This window comes from Lepisosteus oculatus, chromosome 24 (genome assembly GCF_040954835.1).
Source record: "Lepisosteus oculatus isolate fLepOcu1 chromosome 24, fLepOcu1.hap2, whole genome shotgun sequence".
Lineage (NCBI taxonomy): Eukaryota > Metazoa > Chordata > Actinopteri > Semionotiformes > Lepisosteidae > Lepisosteus > Lepisosteus oculatus.
In genome coordinates, this window is record NC_090719.1 from 11,127,547 (window position 1) to 11,145,823 (window position 18,277).

Here is an 18,277-nt window from a genome sequence, read left to right on the forward strand (position 1 = left end):
TTCCTTGTTTATTCTTAGTCTTCCCTTTTAAGTTTTGGTTGTAAACAATGTAGGAAACACTGTTGAACTTAAAATAAGAAAATATTAGACATTTCAAGCTTTTTTGTTCCAAAAACAAACTTTTCTTTTCTGTGTTAACACTGAAGCAGACAAAGCATTCCTCCTTCACACCACTCGCCTTAGCATATTGAAAGGCATTAACTTTGATGGCCCTGAACTAACCTGGCAGTAAACCTTGAGCTATAAATTCTTCTTCTGGGATTCTGAATTTATCACCACAGTCATGTTAATTGGTGCACAACACTCTTGTTTTTCAAATGCCACATTAAATTGGCTCATGCAGTTGTAGCAGATACAGTATGTCATTATAACACTGTTTTATAACTAGCTAGCAACTTTGATTGATCATCTACAGTATCTACAGTATATATATCTATTGATCTCTGCAAGGTATTTCTCAATTCATTTTCAGTTTTCTTTAAGGTAAACTATTGTTGAAAAGACACTGAAGCACTTCTGATCTAAACACATTTCATCAAAGCATTGAAAACACTCAAATCATTTTAATTGTATTTACAGTCATTGTATAGGTAGAGAGTCAACATTATGTATTATGTACAGTATAGAGTCTTTTCCTTTGTGTTTAAAACATTTAATACAGAATCCTATCGCCCATTTGCAGAATGTCCTCCTACTGATCAGACAGAATTATCTTTGCCCATTGTGAAAGCAGATATTATACCTGACTGAAAGGTCTGGACCTGCTTAATGTCTGAACCTGTAGGAACTTTACTTCAAATGGAACAGGAGGGAAGTGACAAAATATATATAAAAAAACAGACTGTTGTATAGCAGATATGGCAAAAATATCATTTGCACTTGAAATCCATTTAATCATAAAGTCTGTTTTATCAAGCATGTCCCTAACATTTTTTTGACAATGCCCCCTGCGCTATCTTTAGCCCCATACAGTCATACCTGTAGGAGCTTATGGAGCCATCCAACAGGAAAGATTGGTAAATATAGCTCAGCATGTTTTCAAAAGAAAATGCTGCAGATAAAAGACATCATGAATGAACATTACCCATTTTCATTTCAGTTCCTGGTTAAAATGTGCGTTAACAATGACTTCTTAAATGACATATACACAGGGGAATGTCTGTAAACAGCTATGGTTACTGCTTTTCAGTTCAGCGGTTTTTCTATCTATGCATTCCTCATCAATATGTAAAACGTATGTATCAGACCCTGATGCAGTGGTGTTCCACCGAGACAATATGATGTTCACTCAATTACTGTTAAAGTGCTATAGGAGCATTAGGCACAATACCCCAATTCAGAAAGATCAGCCCCAGGAAGATGGTCCAATAATGTCCTCAAATTATTTGAAATATGAGCCCATAACTTGCAGCCCTTGAGGGCGCCAAATTGATTTATGTATCAGGACTATTCTGGCCTCTTATAGACAGCAATTATTGGTCCAGGCACAGACTTGAGCCTTTTGTTAAAAAGAAAATTCAATGAAGTTACTGTGTTTGGTTTGACTGTATCCAAATAGGTAGCTGTGTCAGCATGCATGGGCTACAAAGGAATAGGTAAAGGAAAGAAAAGAGGCTCTTTTTGGCTGTGAAGCCTTCTTCAGGTGTCAACTCTTGAAGAAGGCAACAGACAAAAACTTTACCTTTTACTTTATTTTGACTATGATATCTCAAAAGGTGATTGTACAATAAAAACAAAAGAATTTGAAAGTAGAAAATGCCTATAGACAGAATAGAAACATATATGTTTGCCTGATAAAGGTACTGGTGTGTGTACTGTATAGAATGCTTTAAAAACTAAATATGTAATAATAATAATTATAATAATTGCTTACACTTATATAGCGCTTTTCTGGACACTCCACTCAAAGCACTTTACAGGTAATGGGGACTCCCCTCCACCACCACCAATGTGCAGCATCCACCTGGATGATGCGACGGCAGCCATAGTGCGCCAGAACACTCACCACACATCAGCTATCAGTGGGGAGGAGAGCAGAGTAATGTAGCCAATTCATAGAGTATGTACTGTATATTATATTTTAAAAGTACAGACACAAGGGCTTCCAAGTGAGTTTGCTCCAATTGCAGGTTTTGCTCCATCATCCCAACATTGTGTGACCTGGGTCATGTCACAAGCTGACTGTAACTGGAATTCCCCATGGTTGGGAATAGTTTATCAGGGCTCTTTCAGTTCCTGGCACAACTGTAGCCCCTACAGCTTTCCAGGTTTGCGGAGGCTTGTGATGACAAGAGTGAGGGACATACCTCTCCTCCAGTTGGAGCTGAATCTCATGTTCATCACTGCAGAGATTAAAGTGGTTGACGCAGGTGTGAGATTCCTCATTGTTTATTTTTGGAAAATGTACCTTGACATTTCCTTGACAGGACAACATTGGGTGTCATTTTTTGTTAATTTGTGCATGTTAACAAAGAAGCATCCTACACCCTACTGCTTGCCACTGTTCAACAAATTCTTATCAGTGGACCTCTCTTGCCTTAGGATTGGTGTGTAAATTAGGAAGAGGCTTCTTTTTGTTTTTTATAACAATAACGCAATATCCAATCAGATGCCAGTGTCCCAGCACAAGAACATTGTGGCACCATTGATCTATGAGTGATTGTCACCATCCATACAGTAGGTATAGGGATTGTTAATGCATAAAGTACCGTTGATGATTCTACATTACATTGGTATTGTATGTAATTAAAAAATATATATCTTTAGACATATTGTTAACATCTTGACTCATTAAAAAAAACAACTCCCTGGGCTTTTCTGTGGATTTCTTGAAAAATCTCAGAGGACCCTGGAGTTCTGTCTGCAAATCTAGAGTTGTTCACATCTACCAGCAATGCCATTCATCACAGAAACAAAGAATTGTACATGAAAGAACAGAAAGACAGTGTTCCTGCAGGCATGGAATTTCTTTTTGAGTAGGTACTGTAGCTACAATGTTTTAGATCATTTGCAGTGTCTGTAATAACTACAATATGCATTTGAATATATTTAGATACAGTGGAGTTTATTTACAGAAGCTTCTATAATTATAAGGTGCACTATTTCCTTAGGGTTATAAATGTATAATGTGAACCTTATGGCATAAGTACCTTGAATGAAGCCGGGTGTGTACATTTTCCTTATTGTGAGATGAGAAAAAGACTATCCAAAGTGTTCAATTATTCCCTGTGAAGCTCCCTTGCCCATCAGCATTTGCTGTGCTATTCATGTTTTCTTCTAAGCAGTGCTTCAAAAAGAATTTTAAATGGTCTTAAATATGAGGACAAAAGAAAGATGAGTGTTAAAATTTAAAACCTTTTGTGCAGTTTTCATCAGCTTGCCATTTCGCAGATGTTTATAGTAAAGGCTAATTTATTGCGTATCCAGAACAGGTGCAGTGAATTTCTTTTTAAGGAACTGCAGTGTTGCTGTATGTGATATTCATATCATGCACTCTCTCCTTTGGGAGATCTATTTCTCAAGCGGATTTGACCTCAAACCAGTGTCTCACTGGTTTAAGCAAGAAAGGTATGCTTCTTTCAACTTTGCCCACTCGTTTCTATTCAAAAAATGAATAGAAAAAGATCAAGCAAAAGAAAATGTAAGTGCTTCTGTTTCTCCTAAAGAGGATATGTTCAGTTTTAGGGGCAAAGAATCTATACACAAGCACCTGGATGTGTTATTTATGCTTTAGATAGGTTTGTCATAAATGAACATCTTGAGCTCTAACACAGCATTTCCAGCACTGATGATTTGAAGATCTGAATTTCCCTAGAGTTCAAGTCCACTTTCCCAGGGGATACTAAAGTGAACTTAATTTAATCTGTGAAAATCATCAAACAGCCATGAATTTATAACTCGACAGTTTATTCCATTTAATGGATTGTCCATACCTACTGTATGCACAGGGGGCATTATAGTTCCAAACAGCTTTATATACAGTACGTTGCATAGTGCTCACACTCTGAAAGCCTGCTGACTTTAGGACTAACTCCTTGAAAATGTAAGTCCTTACTATAAAATGACAGAATAGCTCTTTATCATGCCTCATTGCCACTTATTCACTCTATAATGGCGGTCAAGCCCATAGCTGTCTAAAGCCGCTGCACGATATTACAAATGGCAAAAAGAGAACATTCCCTTGAGGAAGAAATACATGATATGCTTCAGTCATCTTTGCCTATTGATTTTACTTTTTGAGGCACATTAACTTGAAAGTGAGTGCTAAATGGCAACATGTATTACGCTGACAAAGCCTTCCTGCAGCCCAGCATACCGAGGGATCTTTTTAGCTTTCCGATCACCTGGTTTCCCGGGTTATAAAGCACGAAGATAGCTCAAGTACCGAAAACATTAACTTTATAATATTTCATTTTTATTCGAATGCTCTCTTCACAAGCGCTCTAAAATAGAATTTAAGTGGACTAAATTTCTGCATGGCTTAGCGTGGCTTTTCTTTCAGATTACTCACTGTCATACATCCACATACAGAGGAGGTGAATATGATGTCCATTCACTTCAATCTACAATAATAAAAAAAGAAAAGCTGCGAGCAAAAGGATGATTTTTTAAGACATGCGATTTTCAGCTTGAGTACATAGATCTCTCCAAGGGATTTGTTTTAGTTTTGTCTCAACGTTTTGAAATTAAATTCCCTTAAATTTCTCATCCGTCAAAGTTAAAAGAATATGATAGACATTCAAAGCAGTTGCTCACCTTTTGCTATTACATTGCATATTGTTTGTAGGGAAGAAACAAAATAGCTCACAATAATCATGTAGTATTGTTTTTTTTATTAAGGGGCCTGAGAATCTGTTCTCATCATGCAGAGGTTCAGAATGTCGTACTATGTAGCTGTGTGGATTATTTGTGTTGCCACTATTTCAGTTGTCCCTTCACATTAGTCTCGTTGATGAATATCAGAGCCTAGTTCTAGGTGTTGATGTCCATGTGACTGAGGAGCCACGTCTGTGTGCATTGAAACAATAAACACAGAGGTATTATCATAATGCCATAGTTTGTTCAGATTTATACAGATAATTAGGCATTTCTTATCAATGGTGGACTCCACGTTTCTCTGAGATACAGTAGAATGGATGTCTGGAGTGAGAAAGCTTTGCCTTTGCACTGCTCTGAAGCTTAGTGTTATATTGATATTGTTATATTTTTCTCTGCTTATTTCCTCAAACTCAGCCCTGACAACAAGGATCAAGGACTGTGGTAAATAATATTCTTATCAGAATCTGTGAGGTAGATTTCATTAAAATTCAATTAATGTATAACGTAAATAAAAACATCTGGGTTCTCTGATGCTGCTTAAACCCAAAGTATATAAAAAAAGATTCATAATGTTTAAGAAGCATCTTTTCTTAACAAAGAATTACATTTAGTAAAGTGAAAAACAGTTGAAATTATAAGAAATAAATGAATTAGATATGAGCAGTGTAATAATGACAAATGTAGGTGGAAAAAGTATTGACTTTAATTGATCACTGCTTTCAATGGTCTTATAGAAAAGGGAAAAATCCTGAAATAGCTCAGGAAATGTAAGCTGTATATACAGTAAATGAAAGATTGAGAAAATGCTGAAAAATGTTGGCTTTGAGGAGGTACAAAAGGGTTTTGATACATCATGACATTTCTATGGTTACTACAGCAACTGCAGTTATTAGGTCCTATTTTTTTAATCCCTGAATCATATAAGCATGAGTCTCTTTTCTGTTAGAATCTAACCTTGTTTCTTTAGTACCAGAAGATGAAGTACTGTACACGTCATTTGAAATAATTAGTAGAGAGTTAATACTTGTATCACACAAGACAAGAAGGAACAGTCCCTTATTCATTAATACCTGTATTTACCTTTTCTTATCAAGGCTAAGTAACATTTTCCTAAATACTTTTATTCCCTGAAAACAATAGTTGTAAACTCTTAAAGATCTATGACAACCCTGAATTTTATTGGAGGCTACATTTGTTTGTCTGAAAGTTTACCTTCAAATGTGTTATTGTGTTGCTAGACACTAACAGACTGAAGTCATTTTGTTGTGTTAGCTCCATTCTACAGTATGTCTGTTGGAATGAAAGACACATTTTGTCCTGTTTTGTAGAGGCTGGAGATGGGCCTTCCTAGCAATCCATCTAATTGTTTTCCTTTCCTGGTGAGTGGTTGTCATGGACATCTCAAGTCCTCCATCAACTTCAAAGCCAGGTGAACTTTTGTTTCTGCTGGTTTGTCTGCATTCCTGGTTTACCTTTTAAATAGATTTTGAGTCAGAGTTTTTATTCAAAACACAGGAGAAAACTTGATAGTGAAGAATCTGTCGTTTACACAATGTGATCGGTTCCGATTTAAATGAGACCACTGCTGCGATTCCTAAGCTTAAGCCAAGCATTCCTTCTACAGTCATGTCCCCACAAGCAGAATAAGATGTTTTATTTGCCTCAATGTCCACTTCATTCAAGCTTTTGCACTGCTGTCTGATGGAATGCCAATGGGGAAGAGGCAGTCAGTCCTCTACATCCAACCCCTGACCTCTTTATCAGACAGCAACTTCATTAGACTCCCAGCTCACAGTCGCATTACTGGAGTGTTCAGCCAAGCACCATCTATTATTCATACAGTGCATTAATTACCAAATCACCCTCTCCATCTCCCCAGGCAGATATTACACAGAATTTAGTATCTTTCCCTACTGTTTACAGAGGTGAGGCTCATGTTGCTTGAGGTTGCATACAAAAATTCCCATACTGTTTCTCCATGGTGCATACATAAAATAAAGTACATTGTAATCATTATCTTAGCCAGGAGTGTCCCTGGTGATGGCCATATTCATCAGTTTCCAGGACCTTGGGTTAACACTGATGTTAAATGGCTTTGTTTTGTTTGTTGTGCTCTATTATGTTAAAATGTAAAATTGAGTGCCAATGTAAAATTTTGCATTAAAGATTTATGAAAGTTAAGCTTATTTGTAAAATTTGATTTTTTTTTTTGAAAACCTGCCAGGGTCTTAGCTGCTTTAAAGCACAAAGGAATTTGCATTATTTACTTATCTCCATCTACTGACCCAATAAAAGTGGAACAACACTTCAGAAAGTTTTCAGATGGAACACAATGCATCATTAGTGGTTTCCAAATCATGTTTCAGATCAAAATTTCAGTTTTGGCACTGAAGTAGATGATTTGTTCAACTAATTAGTTTAGACATATTTTGAAATGCAAATCCCAATACCCTGTAGCTCTCAATGACCACTCTATGCAGTTCTTGACTTAATTGGTTATGAACTTGATCAAAACACACCTGTGATTCAAGACTTTTACAAATTGATGGCTTAAGGGAAACCTATAAATAGGGCTAGATTTGTCTTTGATCTCTAACCTGTTATTCAGTCCTCCAGTATGAAGAGGTCGATATAGCCTCTTCTAAAGTAACTTATTAAAAAACCATACCATTGCAATACCTTAATCATCTCAACTGCTGAGATACTGTTGCCTCACTGTTTAGTATGCTTGTTGACAAATCCATGTCTCTTGCAATGGTCAGTGTTTAGCAGGGGAATATTAGTGCCTACAAATGCTTTTTCCAGTCCTACACTGTGGCACATTGCAGACATTCCAGAGTCCCTCTTTCAAGAATCAATCTTTTATTTAATTTTTATTATTTTAATTATTAATCTATTGTAATCTTTTGAATGTGCTTCAATTAACTTGCAGTTTGTGAAAAATAAGTTACATGCAGTATGCTGGTATCCATTACAGCAGGGGAATATTCTTGTGCTCATTCACTCTGTGAAAAGCTTTTTGATGAACACTTTTCATTAATTGCATCAATGTATGGAATTGCACAAATAAATCATCACATTTTTCTTCTCATTGCAAAATTAATTACAGTTCCCCTTCTTATGTAGTGACTGATGAGATTACCAATGCAGCACACATGGACTGGGCTGTAGGATCACAATTGAGCAATTTGTTAGGAGTCTTCTGACCAATAAGTCATGATGGTTTTTGTCTTTTATAAGAACTGATTGGGCACCTTTACTATACTGAGTACAGCACTACAATATTTTACAGATTTAGTTGTAGATACATTTGCAAGTTCCTCTTTAATGGGGGGATGAAAGATAGAATGGAATTAATACGGCTGTCTCAGAGTTTCTGGGTTCTGATTTGTGAGAAGCCTTCTGTGTGGAATCTGCATGTTTTTTTCTCAGTGTGGGTTTATCCATGTGCTCCATGTTTCTCCCACTCTCTACAAACCTGCTGTGTGAATTACTGTACCTGCTATCTCCAATCTGTGGGTGTGTAGCCTGTGATGGATGTCGTCCGATTCAGAAATTAGTTTTGCCTTTTGTGTTACTCTCCAGCTCACCAAATCCTTTTTTTTTAGTTTCTGAAAATACACCAATGCTTCCTGAATTTTATGTTTAGAACTATCGAGTTACCTATTTAAATTTTACAGTCTTGGCAATGAATGTAGATTTCTTGCATAGTGAGCACAATAGTTTCTACAGTCTTTTAGGACTGCTTTTGAGTTACGGCTTGATTTGGAGACTACAGTCTCAAAGATCAGACTTTACTGTTGGAAATTCCTCTAGATATTTTAATTAACTGGGAGATATTTGGTTGGTTTTTGAGCTTTTGCTAAAGGACCTTTAATTTAATCAGGATTTTTGCATGTTGGAATGCAAGTTATTCTCTCCCCTTGCTTCACAAAGATAAGTGTTTGATAAAGATGTTAAAAATATAATTTGTAAATAAAATACATTTGTGTTCTATTAGAATGATGTACAGAAAATAACACATAAAGATATATATGTGTGCAGAAAGAATATTACAATGTAAAAAATTGAGGAAAAATTATTAAAAAGACTGCTCGTGCATGATTTGGGAGAGGTGAAGAGCGCATCATAAATATTGGATGAAACAGCCTTCTGGGTATTTCAATCTAACTGTGCTTTTGTAGAAGGAGATGGCATTGAAGTACACAGGGAGTGATTGTTAAGCTTGCCTCTCCTTGTTCAAGTTATGCTTGTGTTTATTGGTCCTTCAAGGACTGCATTCTGCTGAAAGGAGAACCTGCACAAGGTTGAGGTGCAGTAGGAGAATTTTTAAGTAAAAAACATCTACTGCCTTCTCTTTGGAACATCCTTCCTGCATAATTATCATACATAATTATTGTGATAATTAGTCGGTAACTACACATGAGTATTCTGCAAGTTTTAGAAAAATAGAACAGGTTTAGCAATCTGTTCCTCTCACATGTTTGGAATTCCCTATAGTAACCGACCCAAACATGAGTCACTTGTCAAGTATACTTGTAAGCAGACCAGAAAATGATTAAATACATTAAAATCATGTCACTTCATCCCTCACTGCAACAGATATAAATGCGTGTCAGCAACAATTAAAGAATAATAATGTTGCCAACAGAATTTCAAAATGTTGTGATATGAAAGATGATTATGGATAGATTTCTGTGCTCTGTGGATAATTTATATTTCTCTTGCATTTTCAGAAATCTCTGGTGATCACTTCTCCTGTGCAGGTTACTTATACAATAGTTTTTTTTAATGTTGTTTTAAACAAGAAAGCTTAAACGTCAAATCATTCCTGGCACACAACAAGAATGAAAGCCATTTAAAGCGAGCAGTGGGCCGAAACTTGATCTTTGTGACAGAAGCATCATTCATCATTGTGGCTAAGTGCCAGCAGGCAGAATCGTGAGTCAAGGTGTTTACGTCGGTGTCAGAACCTTACAAGCTCTCTGGCTGCTTTCTTGGCACCCAGTAGTAATGAGTGGATTTAGAGGCTGTAAGAACTGGAGGAGCCTTGAAAGGCAAAACACTGGAAAGTAATGCAAACCTGCACTTTTGGGAATTGACTGTGCCTGGAAAGAAAATAAAGGGATTCAGCCAGAAAACACAAAATTGCAGAGTTCCAATTCACAAGGCATAACACACTATAGCAATGTGCAGCCCTGCAGAATCACAGTGAGATGTAGATTAGGAACCTTCTTCTTGTTCTTGCTATTATGACGTATGAACTGTATTATGCTTTATCAGCAATGAATATTGATACATTTTAGTTATTCTTAATATAATCTTTAGATTAAGGGAAAAAAAGCATGGCATTAAAAATGATAGTTTCATGTAGTTTTAGATGTTTCTCAATTTGTCAGGTGGTCATAGTAATTTAACGATCCTTATTAAAAATAACAAAGTGCCTCCAATGTCACGTACTGTGTAAACACCATGCTTAAGATTGTTGCTAGTTTTAAAATGTGGAGAACCTGTACTTATCTCTCCCTGGGGGTGTGGAGTCATTGGGAGTGGGGGGGGACCCCATGTGCTTTGGCTGAATCAGCCCACTGGATGTCCCACCACTCACAGCCTGTGGGCACTACGGGACATTTCTCTTATTAAGCCAAAAGTCTGTGTGACATCTATCTATGGTAAAGCTATGTGGTGCTTGCCCTCCCAGCTGGCACATTTGGCATGCTCCTGAGCGTAGCTTAACAACTTGCTGTTACCATCATAATGGCTGGTTAATTCCCCATGAATAAGACAGTCACCTGTGTAGAGACGCATATCAAAAGACCCTTAATAAGAGCCTACACAGCCGTTGGCAGTGCCAGTTTTTTCAATGGGAATCATGGTCAGATATGTCAGTAGCTTATAAAAGAGTCACCTGCTCACATTTGGCAGAGGCTGTACTCTGATCCTGATCATTCCTTAATGAATGGTGTGTGAGCTCCAAATAGTAGTCTGTTTTGTTTGCATTAGCTATCAGGCATTCAGTGTGATGCTGTAGTTTCATACATTGCTCGGTATCGAGCTCTGTATCTTACAGATACTAACCTTTCCTGCCATTTTGTTAAAAATTAAATACCCTTTTTTATATTGTTTCTCTTTTCGTCTTAATATGATGTCTGTATAGATTAATTAAATGGTTAGACTTAGCTACCTCTTTTCAAATGCAGTGGATTTCTTTAACATGTGTATTCCATCATTTAATTGGCTGGAAAAAAAATCAGCATTCTGTTTACTATTAATGGTCATTAATTTTTCTGGTATCACATTTCCTAATACAAGAATGCATTCCGATAATAGATGCAGAAGCAGACGTTTCTTACCATCAAAGGTTACTTATTTTAATTTCCTGCTGTGAAGTTTTACAAGGGATGGAACGTTTACAATTACTGTAAGTTTTAAAAACATATGTGCGGGGGAGGTAGTGGTGTGTGGTTTGATCTCTGGATACTTGTACAGTACTTGATAATGATGCTCCACAGTTTCCAGTATCATTGAGGGGTATTTAAACTCGTATTAATCTGAACAGCTCTCTGTCTGTTTTCACAGGGAAGAGGCCATGATGTCCACATACTTTGAGAGTGTGGATGACCTTCTGGCTTCGTTCGGCCCAGTGAGGGACTGCTCCAAAGACAACGGGGGATGCAGGAAAAATTTTAAGTGCGTTGCAGACCGAAGGGTGGACTCAACAGGCTGTATGGTAAGTGAAATGCAGGAAACAACCATACTGGGATGCGCTTTTCAGACGCTGAAAATAATGGCCTCCTGTAAAAATATTTTTAAAACTAATACTAGGCAGGTTCCATTTTGTTTTGTAGACAACCTGGAACAGAATGATCAAACACTTCCTATAATCTTCTAAACCTGTGTGATTATCTTCCTTCTTGGCCTTTTGCGTTTTTCTCTCCATGTTCTGTACCTTCAGTTTCGATTTGGTTTTGGTCTTGTTGCCTCTTCTTTGAAAAGCAAGTAAAAACATGAATCATAAATCCTGAAAAAAAAGTTCTAACCCTAGTTTCTATTTCCAATTAGACTTTCAGGTTCATTTCAGTGAGTCATCTCTAGGTATATAAGTGTAAAATGAGTTGGGATTGAAGAACCTGAAGTGCCCTTAGCTGTTGTGGTGAATTTGTACTCTATTGTCTACTGAAGTGATTCCGACAGCTGATTATGTACAGGCCAGAGGTCATTGGGATTGTGGAGTCCTGGTTATTACCTGAATCTTGTATCGACCTGTGTTGTTCCAATTGCACGTCGCTGTAGATGTATTAAGCTTTTGTACTTGTAATGTAATATAATGCAATGTACTGTAGTATTGACAGTAGCAGTGATTAGGCCTGTGATGCCATATTTATTTTTCCTGGATTGTGATTTCACTGTGAATGCATTAGGCGGCTACTGTTCTCTGAGATGCTTCCAGTTTTTACTTTTACTCCATGTACAGTATAGTGTATTGCTAGTTATTCATTTTCAATATGCCTATAAAATGACCCTCTTCTCTCAGTTTAAGAGTTTTCCTTTATGGGTGTTGCGATTTCTAAATTCTACCCTAGTCCACTCTTTTATTTTTCCCCAGTATAAGAATAGACTGCAGTTTAGTACACTATATGAGTAGGAATAGGTGAAAATATGGTCAACTCATCCTAGAACAAATTTTTCAATGTATTTTAGGCTCAGAATCTCCCTCTATAATGAACTTCAGTCCATAGAAAAACTACAGAAAGGAAAATCAAGAATTAAGATACGGCCTCAGGAATCCGGCTTATGTAAATCATTCTGTTGACTTTTGGGCATTTCTCCAAAAAGCTGATTTAAACTTTGTTCTGTTTCACCCCAGACTGCATCTGAACAGGGCAGATAAATAAAGGCAGGCGGTAATGATGCATACCCCTTGATTGGGAATTTATAGTCCCAGAGAATGCAGATCAGTAGCTGTAGAGCAGAAGAAGGCGGGTGTGAGTCGTAAACCAGTTAAATTGATGAGACTGAAATCCTGTTTTTGATAGACAGCTCAATTTTTCTAGCTCAGGACTGGATGAGCACAGCCTGACATTTTCACAACAACTGTTTCTGCCATAGGCAAGTGAGGGAAAAATGATTGATAATCTTATTAGACTTCCTTTTTGATTTAGAGGTATAAAAATAATCTCAGAAATAAAAAAAAATACAGCTGTCATATAAACAGTATAATACAAAGAAGTCTTAATATAGATGCAATATTGTGCAACACAAATTCTCCCAAACCTCAGTTATTTTTTTCTCCACATAATATATTTTGGGAAGAAAATATATTCTGTCGATAAAATCTGTTTATACAGTATAACCTTCAGGAATAAAATTTAGAAAACCGTCAATGAGTAAAATATCATGATCATGTTTCAAATAAAATTGAAGCTGTCTAGTATTACAGCCCTTATTTTACAAGAAAATCTGATTATTTTAGGCTTACATCCTAAAGGTAAAATGATCAATGAAAGAACCTTGACTACCTCATGTTGCTGAAACGCTGTAAAAGAGAACTACATATAAAATGGTTTATAGTATCCTATACCTTGTGACATAAATAAAACTATCCCTAAATTCTAATTTACCTTACAGAGCACTGGACACATATAGAGAATGTTTCCAGGAGAAGCACTTCAGATGTAAAAAGGATTGCTCTCAATATCCCACACACCTAGTCTCTCTTAGAACAGCCCAATACTTATTGAATAGCACGCATGATCTGCAGACCCTCTGGGCAAAGATGTTTAAATCCAAGAGGAAATCCTTTGAGTAAGTAAACTGAACGGGTCAGGAAAATGTGTTTGGCTTAGTGCAATGGGATTGACCTGTGTGTGTGATAAATCCGTCTCTTCTATTACTATTACTGGGTTTTGAGATGATTGGAATGCTAAAATTAGCAATAGACCGTCTTGTCATAAAATAAAAATGGATTTGATATTGAACAGGTCATTTGATTTGAATGGGAGTTTCAGCACTTTGTGGGAAGTATTTCCCAAGATACTGGAGTAAGCCTTCTTTATTGCAGTTATTTGATCTCGGGCTCTCTTATAGTTAGCACAGATGGAAAGGTACAGCCACCTGATGCTCCTAGGTTTACAAGAGAGGAGAGCATTGTTGGGTCAGCTACCTTCTTTTGGAAATATATTTGACCATTATTTACAGTATTTAGATATTTGACAGCATTTGACATTAAACCAAGTTGTGAAAAGAAAAAATAGGGGAACAATTGATGTGTTACAAACCAGAGCATCTTATTTCTCTCTAACGTGCTCCTCCAGGCAATTTTTGAACATTTCCTTCCTGTCTTCATGCTTGACCGAACATCTCCTGAATTGGAGATAAAAACGGCACATCTTTTACTTTCCCTCTTATGTGATCAGCCCTGTTTTTACCAGTGCGCAGAACTCAGTGAAAGCCAATGTACAGTTTGATACTTTTTTCATGCATTGTCTTATGACTGTAATCCATGGCCAGATTGCTACTGTACATGTGAGTGAGATGAAGGAAAATGATATGGCAGAACTTTTCTTTTAGATTGTTTGGCAAATACCAACAGCGTAGGGGTGTGGTGTTTCAGATTGTTACTCACAGTTCTAGGGCATGTTCTCCTTATGTCTGTGTGAAATTTCTCTGGTTTCCTCCCACAGTTCAGAGTGGCTGCCTGGGTTAGTGGGTTCTCTAAGTTGTCCTTGTGTGTGCATAGTTGTATCTGGTAGCATTCCAGCCACTACATTTCCCACAAGCATAAAAATAATTACCGGAAACCTTTTGTATATATAATCTTCATGTGGAAATGAAGATAATTTGTCCATAGCTTTGGCTGTTCTGTCCTGTTTTGTGCTGATAAAAAGTATTAACAAAAAGAAATATATACATATTGGAACCACTGTTGGTAACACCCCAGCTTCAGAAATACTAAAGTTGTCGATTTTTAAATACTCCTTTGCTTAAGCTTGTCAATTAATCAAAAAAATATTGTGATATAAGAACCTAGTAGCCAAATATGGCAAAACAGATTTTTATTACTTGTATCAGGTTCCTTCATAGTCTTCTCTTTTCAAAACTAAAGAGTTTTGGTTATTTTACAGTAGCTTGTCAGTGTAAGAGCCTGTCACTCTCTGGTAGTTTCACTAGCTTCTGTGCTAAGAAGTGTGATTGTTACATTAATTAGATCAATTAAGCCAGTACCCAGAACACATTGTCTATCATGAGAATTTGAACAAGGCGTCAAAGACTTCATTTTAATGTAAGTAGGGAGCTGCGTCTGCATGCAAAAGGCTGCAAAGGAACAAGTAAAGGTTTATTCCATGCTGAAAAGAGATGAAAAAATTAACATTTTGGCTGTGGAGCCTTCCAAATGTTGTTTTTTTCATCTCTTTTCAGCATGGAATAAACCTTTACTTGTTCCTAGTTAAAAATGTTAACAGTTCCCATACTATGGCTATAAACAGTCCGTGATGACTGAACTGAACTTACTGTTCCTGTTGAATTCATAATCAAAACCAAATGTTTTGAACAATAAACTAAAGCCTTTTATTAAGTATATCTAAATAAGATATTTATTTTAATTAACAAGCCTGAGCCTGATCTTTTTATTAGTCTCACAGTTCGTGCAAAGCATGACAGGACATTGAACTGTGCTATTCTGTCTTGTGAAGCACCTGGCTGAAATCTGGACTATGTGAACTAATGCGTCTGTGATAGAACCTGTGGTTTTGCCAGGATTTCATTTTCAGCTGTGATAGGCTGGAGGGGTAATGGTTCAGTGCAAATCTGTTGTGTCAGCCTAAAACAACCAGCTGATATGTAGCAGACCTTGGCAGTCAGTGGTCTCCAGGGAAATGTGAGCCTTTGTAGATCAGGACCAGTTTGCCAGGCTTGATAAAATCAAGTCCCAGCTTGATAATGTGGCAGCCTGTACCTGCCCTCCGGTTCAGAGGAGAGAGACAATCTCTTCTGCACTCCAGGCTGAACATAAAGGAGCTGACCCGAGGTGCCAGTTAGTGCAATTTCCATATGAGAAGATTGTAGTCTGCTGTTTTCATTCGAATCTATACTTTATTTTTAATAATAGAGTCTGGTAATAGTTTTTCCATTCGTTTGGAATATTTAATTTGATCTATTTTTCTTCTATTTATGTGGGGATGCATTAAAGCACTGAATCAAAATTTCAATTGCAATGACCATTTGAGAGTGGAGTGTAGGTGATGGCTGACTGCAGAGTGTTTTCACAGTGAAATCAGAACATGCTTTGAATGCCCTGCAGGACAAATCAGCCTGTCTGATCTGCACAGGCAGAAGGCACCTGTCCTATACTAGTGTGTATGCCACTATTTTAATAATTTCAAACAATTTTATCTTTTTTAATTTAAAATAGAACCACTTGTTTTATTGGTATTTTTTCATCATGTATGAAGCAAACTGGTTACAAGCCATGATATTTTTGTCATAAAGCTGGTTTATCCTGAAATATTTTACTGAAGTTTGGTATCTTACAGTAGTTCAGATTTAACCTGTGCCCTGGGACTGACTTGAAATAAATAACTCAAGATGGACACTCCATACCTCCTGTGAACCACCTGGCACGTTTTTGTTTTTAATTTCACAAGATCACTATATAAAAAATAAACAGATCTTCAGGGTAGCCAACTTTAGAAATGGGAAGAAAAAGAATAAAGGAGAATAATTAACCTCTGTTAACTTACAAAAGAAAGTGCCCAGAACACAATAAAACAATCCCCACATAGAAACCGTACCACCCTCAGTGCTGGGCTTTAATACCCTAGGCTCCGCCCTCAGCTCCCCTTGATTGACAAGCAACCTCTATTTAAGCCAAGAGACGGCCACGTTCTGTAACTCGATACAAAATGGAGCCACAACAAACCAGGACAAACTGTGGATTCACATAGGTAAGCCAAAACAGGACCATTGAACAACAAATGACATGGGATGGAGGTATGCACTGCCTTTGTCACACCTCCAACAGCTATACCTGCCAAGCTAAATTCCTGTTCCGCTGTGAATGTAGACAAGAAAGGGAAGCTCTCAGTGCTGTAACAGAGCACCTAGTAAATTCTGTCCTGCAAACACTTGCTAAACCTCTTAGAACATGTAGGTACAGTAAATACTGTAGACAACTGCAGCAAACCATCGCTTACATCAGATATATTTTTTCCCCAAGGAGTTTGTAGGAATACTATTGAGTGACCTCATAAAGTGGCATTTAATTCTATGGAAAAAAAAGATACTAAATTATGCATCCCGCACTTCAGGACTCCTGGAACCATCTTATCCACCCTTCTTCTGATGTTTAAAGCAAGCTGGTAACTTCCTTGAGAGTAATTTGTATATTAGGTCACAGTAGTGCAATTCAGAGAGTAAATGCTATCTGTAGTCTGCAGTTTAATCCTCTCAACTCTATTTCTAATGGCTTTTGGTTTTTTTAACCTAGAGCTAGCAGAAAAGGGCAAGTGCAAATCATTTCTAAAATAACAATGTTTTAAAAAAACATTTAAGGCAACATAGTGCATTATTGGAGATTTTGTATCCAGTGTCTGAAAGTTAAAATAGGCATTGTGTCCTCTTAACATGATGGAGACAGTCAGTAGCTGGAATTGTGCTTCAGTGGAGCAGGGTCATACTGACATGTGGAACTTTAAAAAGAGGATGTCACAGGGTCTCTGCAGCTGATACCCTGATGTTGTTTTTGCAGGGGAGTGAGAGAAGTGAAAAGAAGGAAGTGCTACTTTCTGATCAGTGCACAGTTGAAAAATTAGATACACAAATGACAGGCGTAAGGGTGGCAACATGTGCTGTTACAGTGCTCTTACTGTCACGTGTGGCACACTATTGCATAAACCTCTTAGCATCACAGTCCTCCAGAGAGGCAGTTTCAATTGAGAATGATGGGCCGTTGCATTATCTTCTAAAGTATGGATGGTAGAAACCTGGGAGAGGGCTTGAGTTGAAACTAATCAGCTCATCACATACAGAATGTTTACTTGGCTCTTACACCTCCAGTCTCTGGGACTGAATCCTTGTGTAGTTGGGATAGATTGGATGATTGTGTGCCATGGGAAATTGGCCGGTATACTGATATAACCTGTGTGTAAATGGCTGAACAGGCAAGTCCTGGAGTTGATAATTATGTGTGACTTCAAACAGACACAGTACTTGCTTCATTTAAAAAAAACATTAAAATATGTTTTTTGTACAGTGTGGAACTATAATGTTTTCTCTACTGGAAAATGTTGTGCAGCATATACAGTAATGTTTTGAGGAGTGATCTACCATAGAACCTCATTGGAATGCCCTTATCTCTTCCTATTATTTTTTGTAACATTTTAAAACATGCTACTTTTCATTTCTCTATTGCTGTTTTATTGTCAGCTATATTCATGTCTTTCAGAAGTAGGTTAAGACC

At 37.1% G+C, this 18,277-nt stretch overlaps 1 protein-coding gene across 4 annotated transcripts in view; it reads left to right on the forward strand.

The window, feature by feature from the left end:
• Positions 1 to 18,277, forward strand: part of LOC102686174 (astrotactin-2) — a 627,894-nt gene that overhangs the window by 356,541 nt on the left and 253,076 nt on the right. For all 4 annotated transcript variants that reach the window (XM_069183294.1, XM_015367152.2, XM_015367153.2 and 1 more), the window contains one exon: positions 11,398 to 11,548. In XM_069183294.1, coding sequence (XP_069039395.1) covers positions 11,398 to 11,548 — 151 coding nt within the window. The remainder of the gene's footprint in view (positions 1 to 11,397; positions 11,549 to 18,277) is intronic.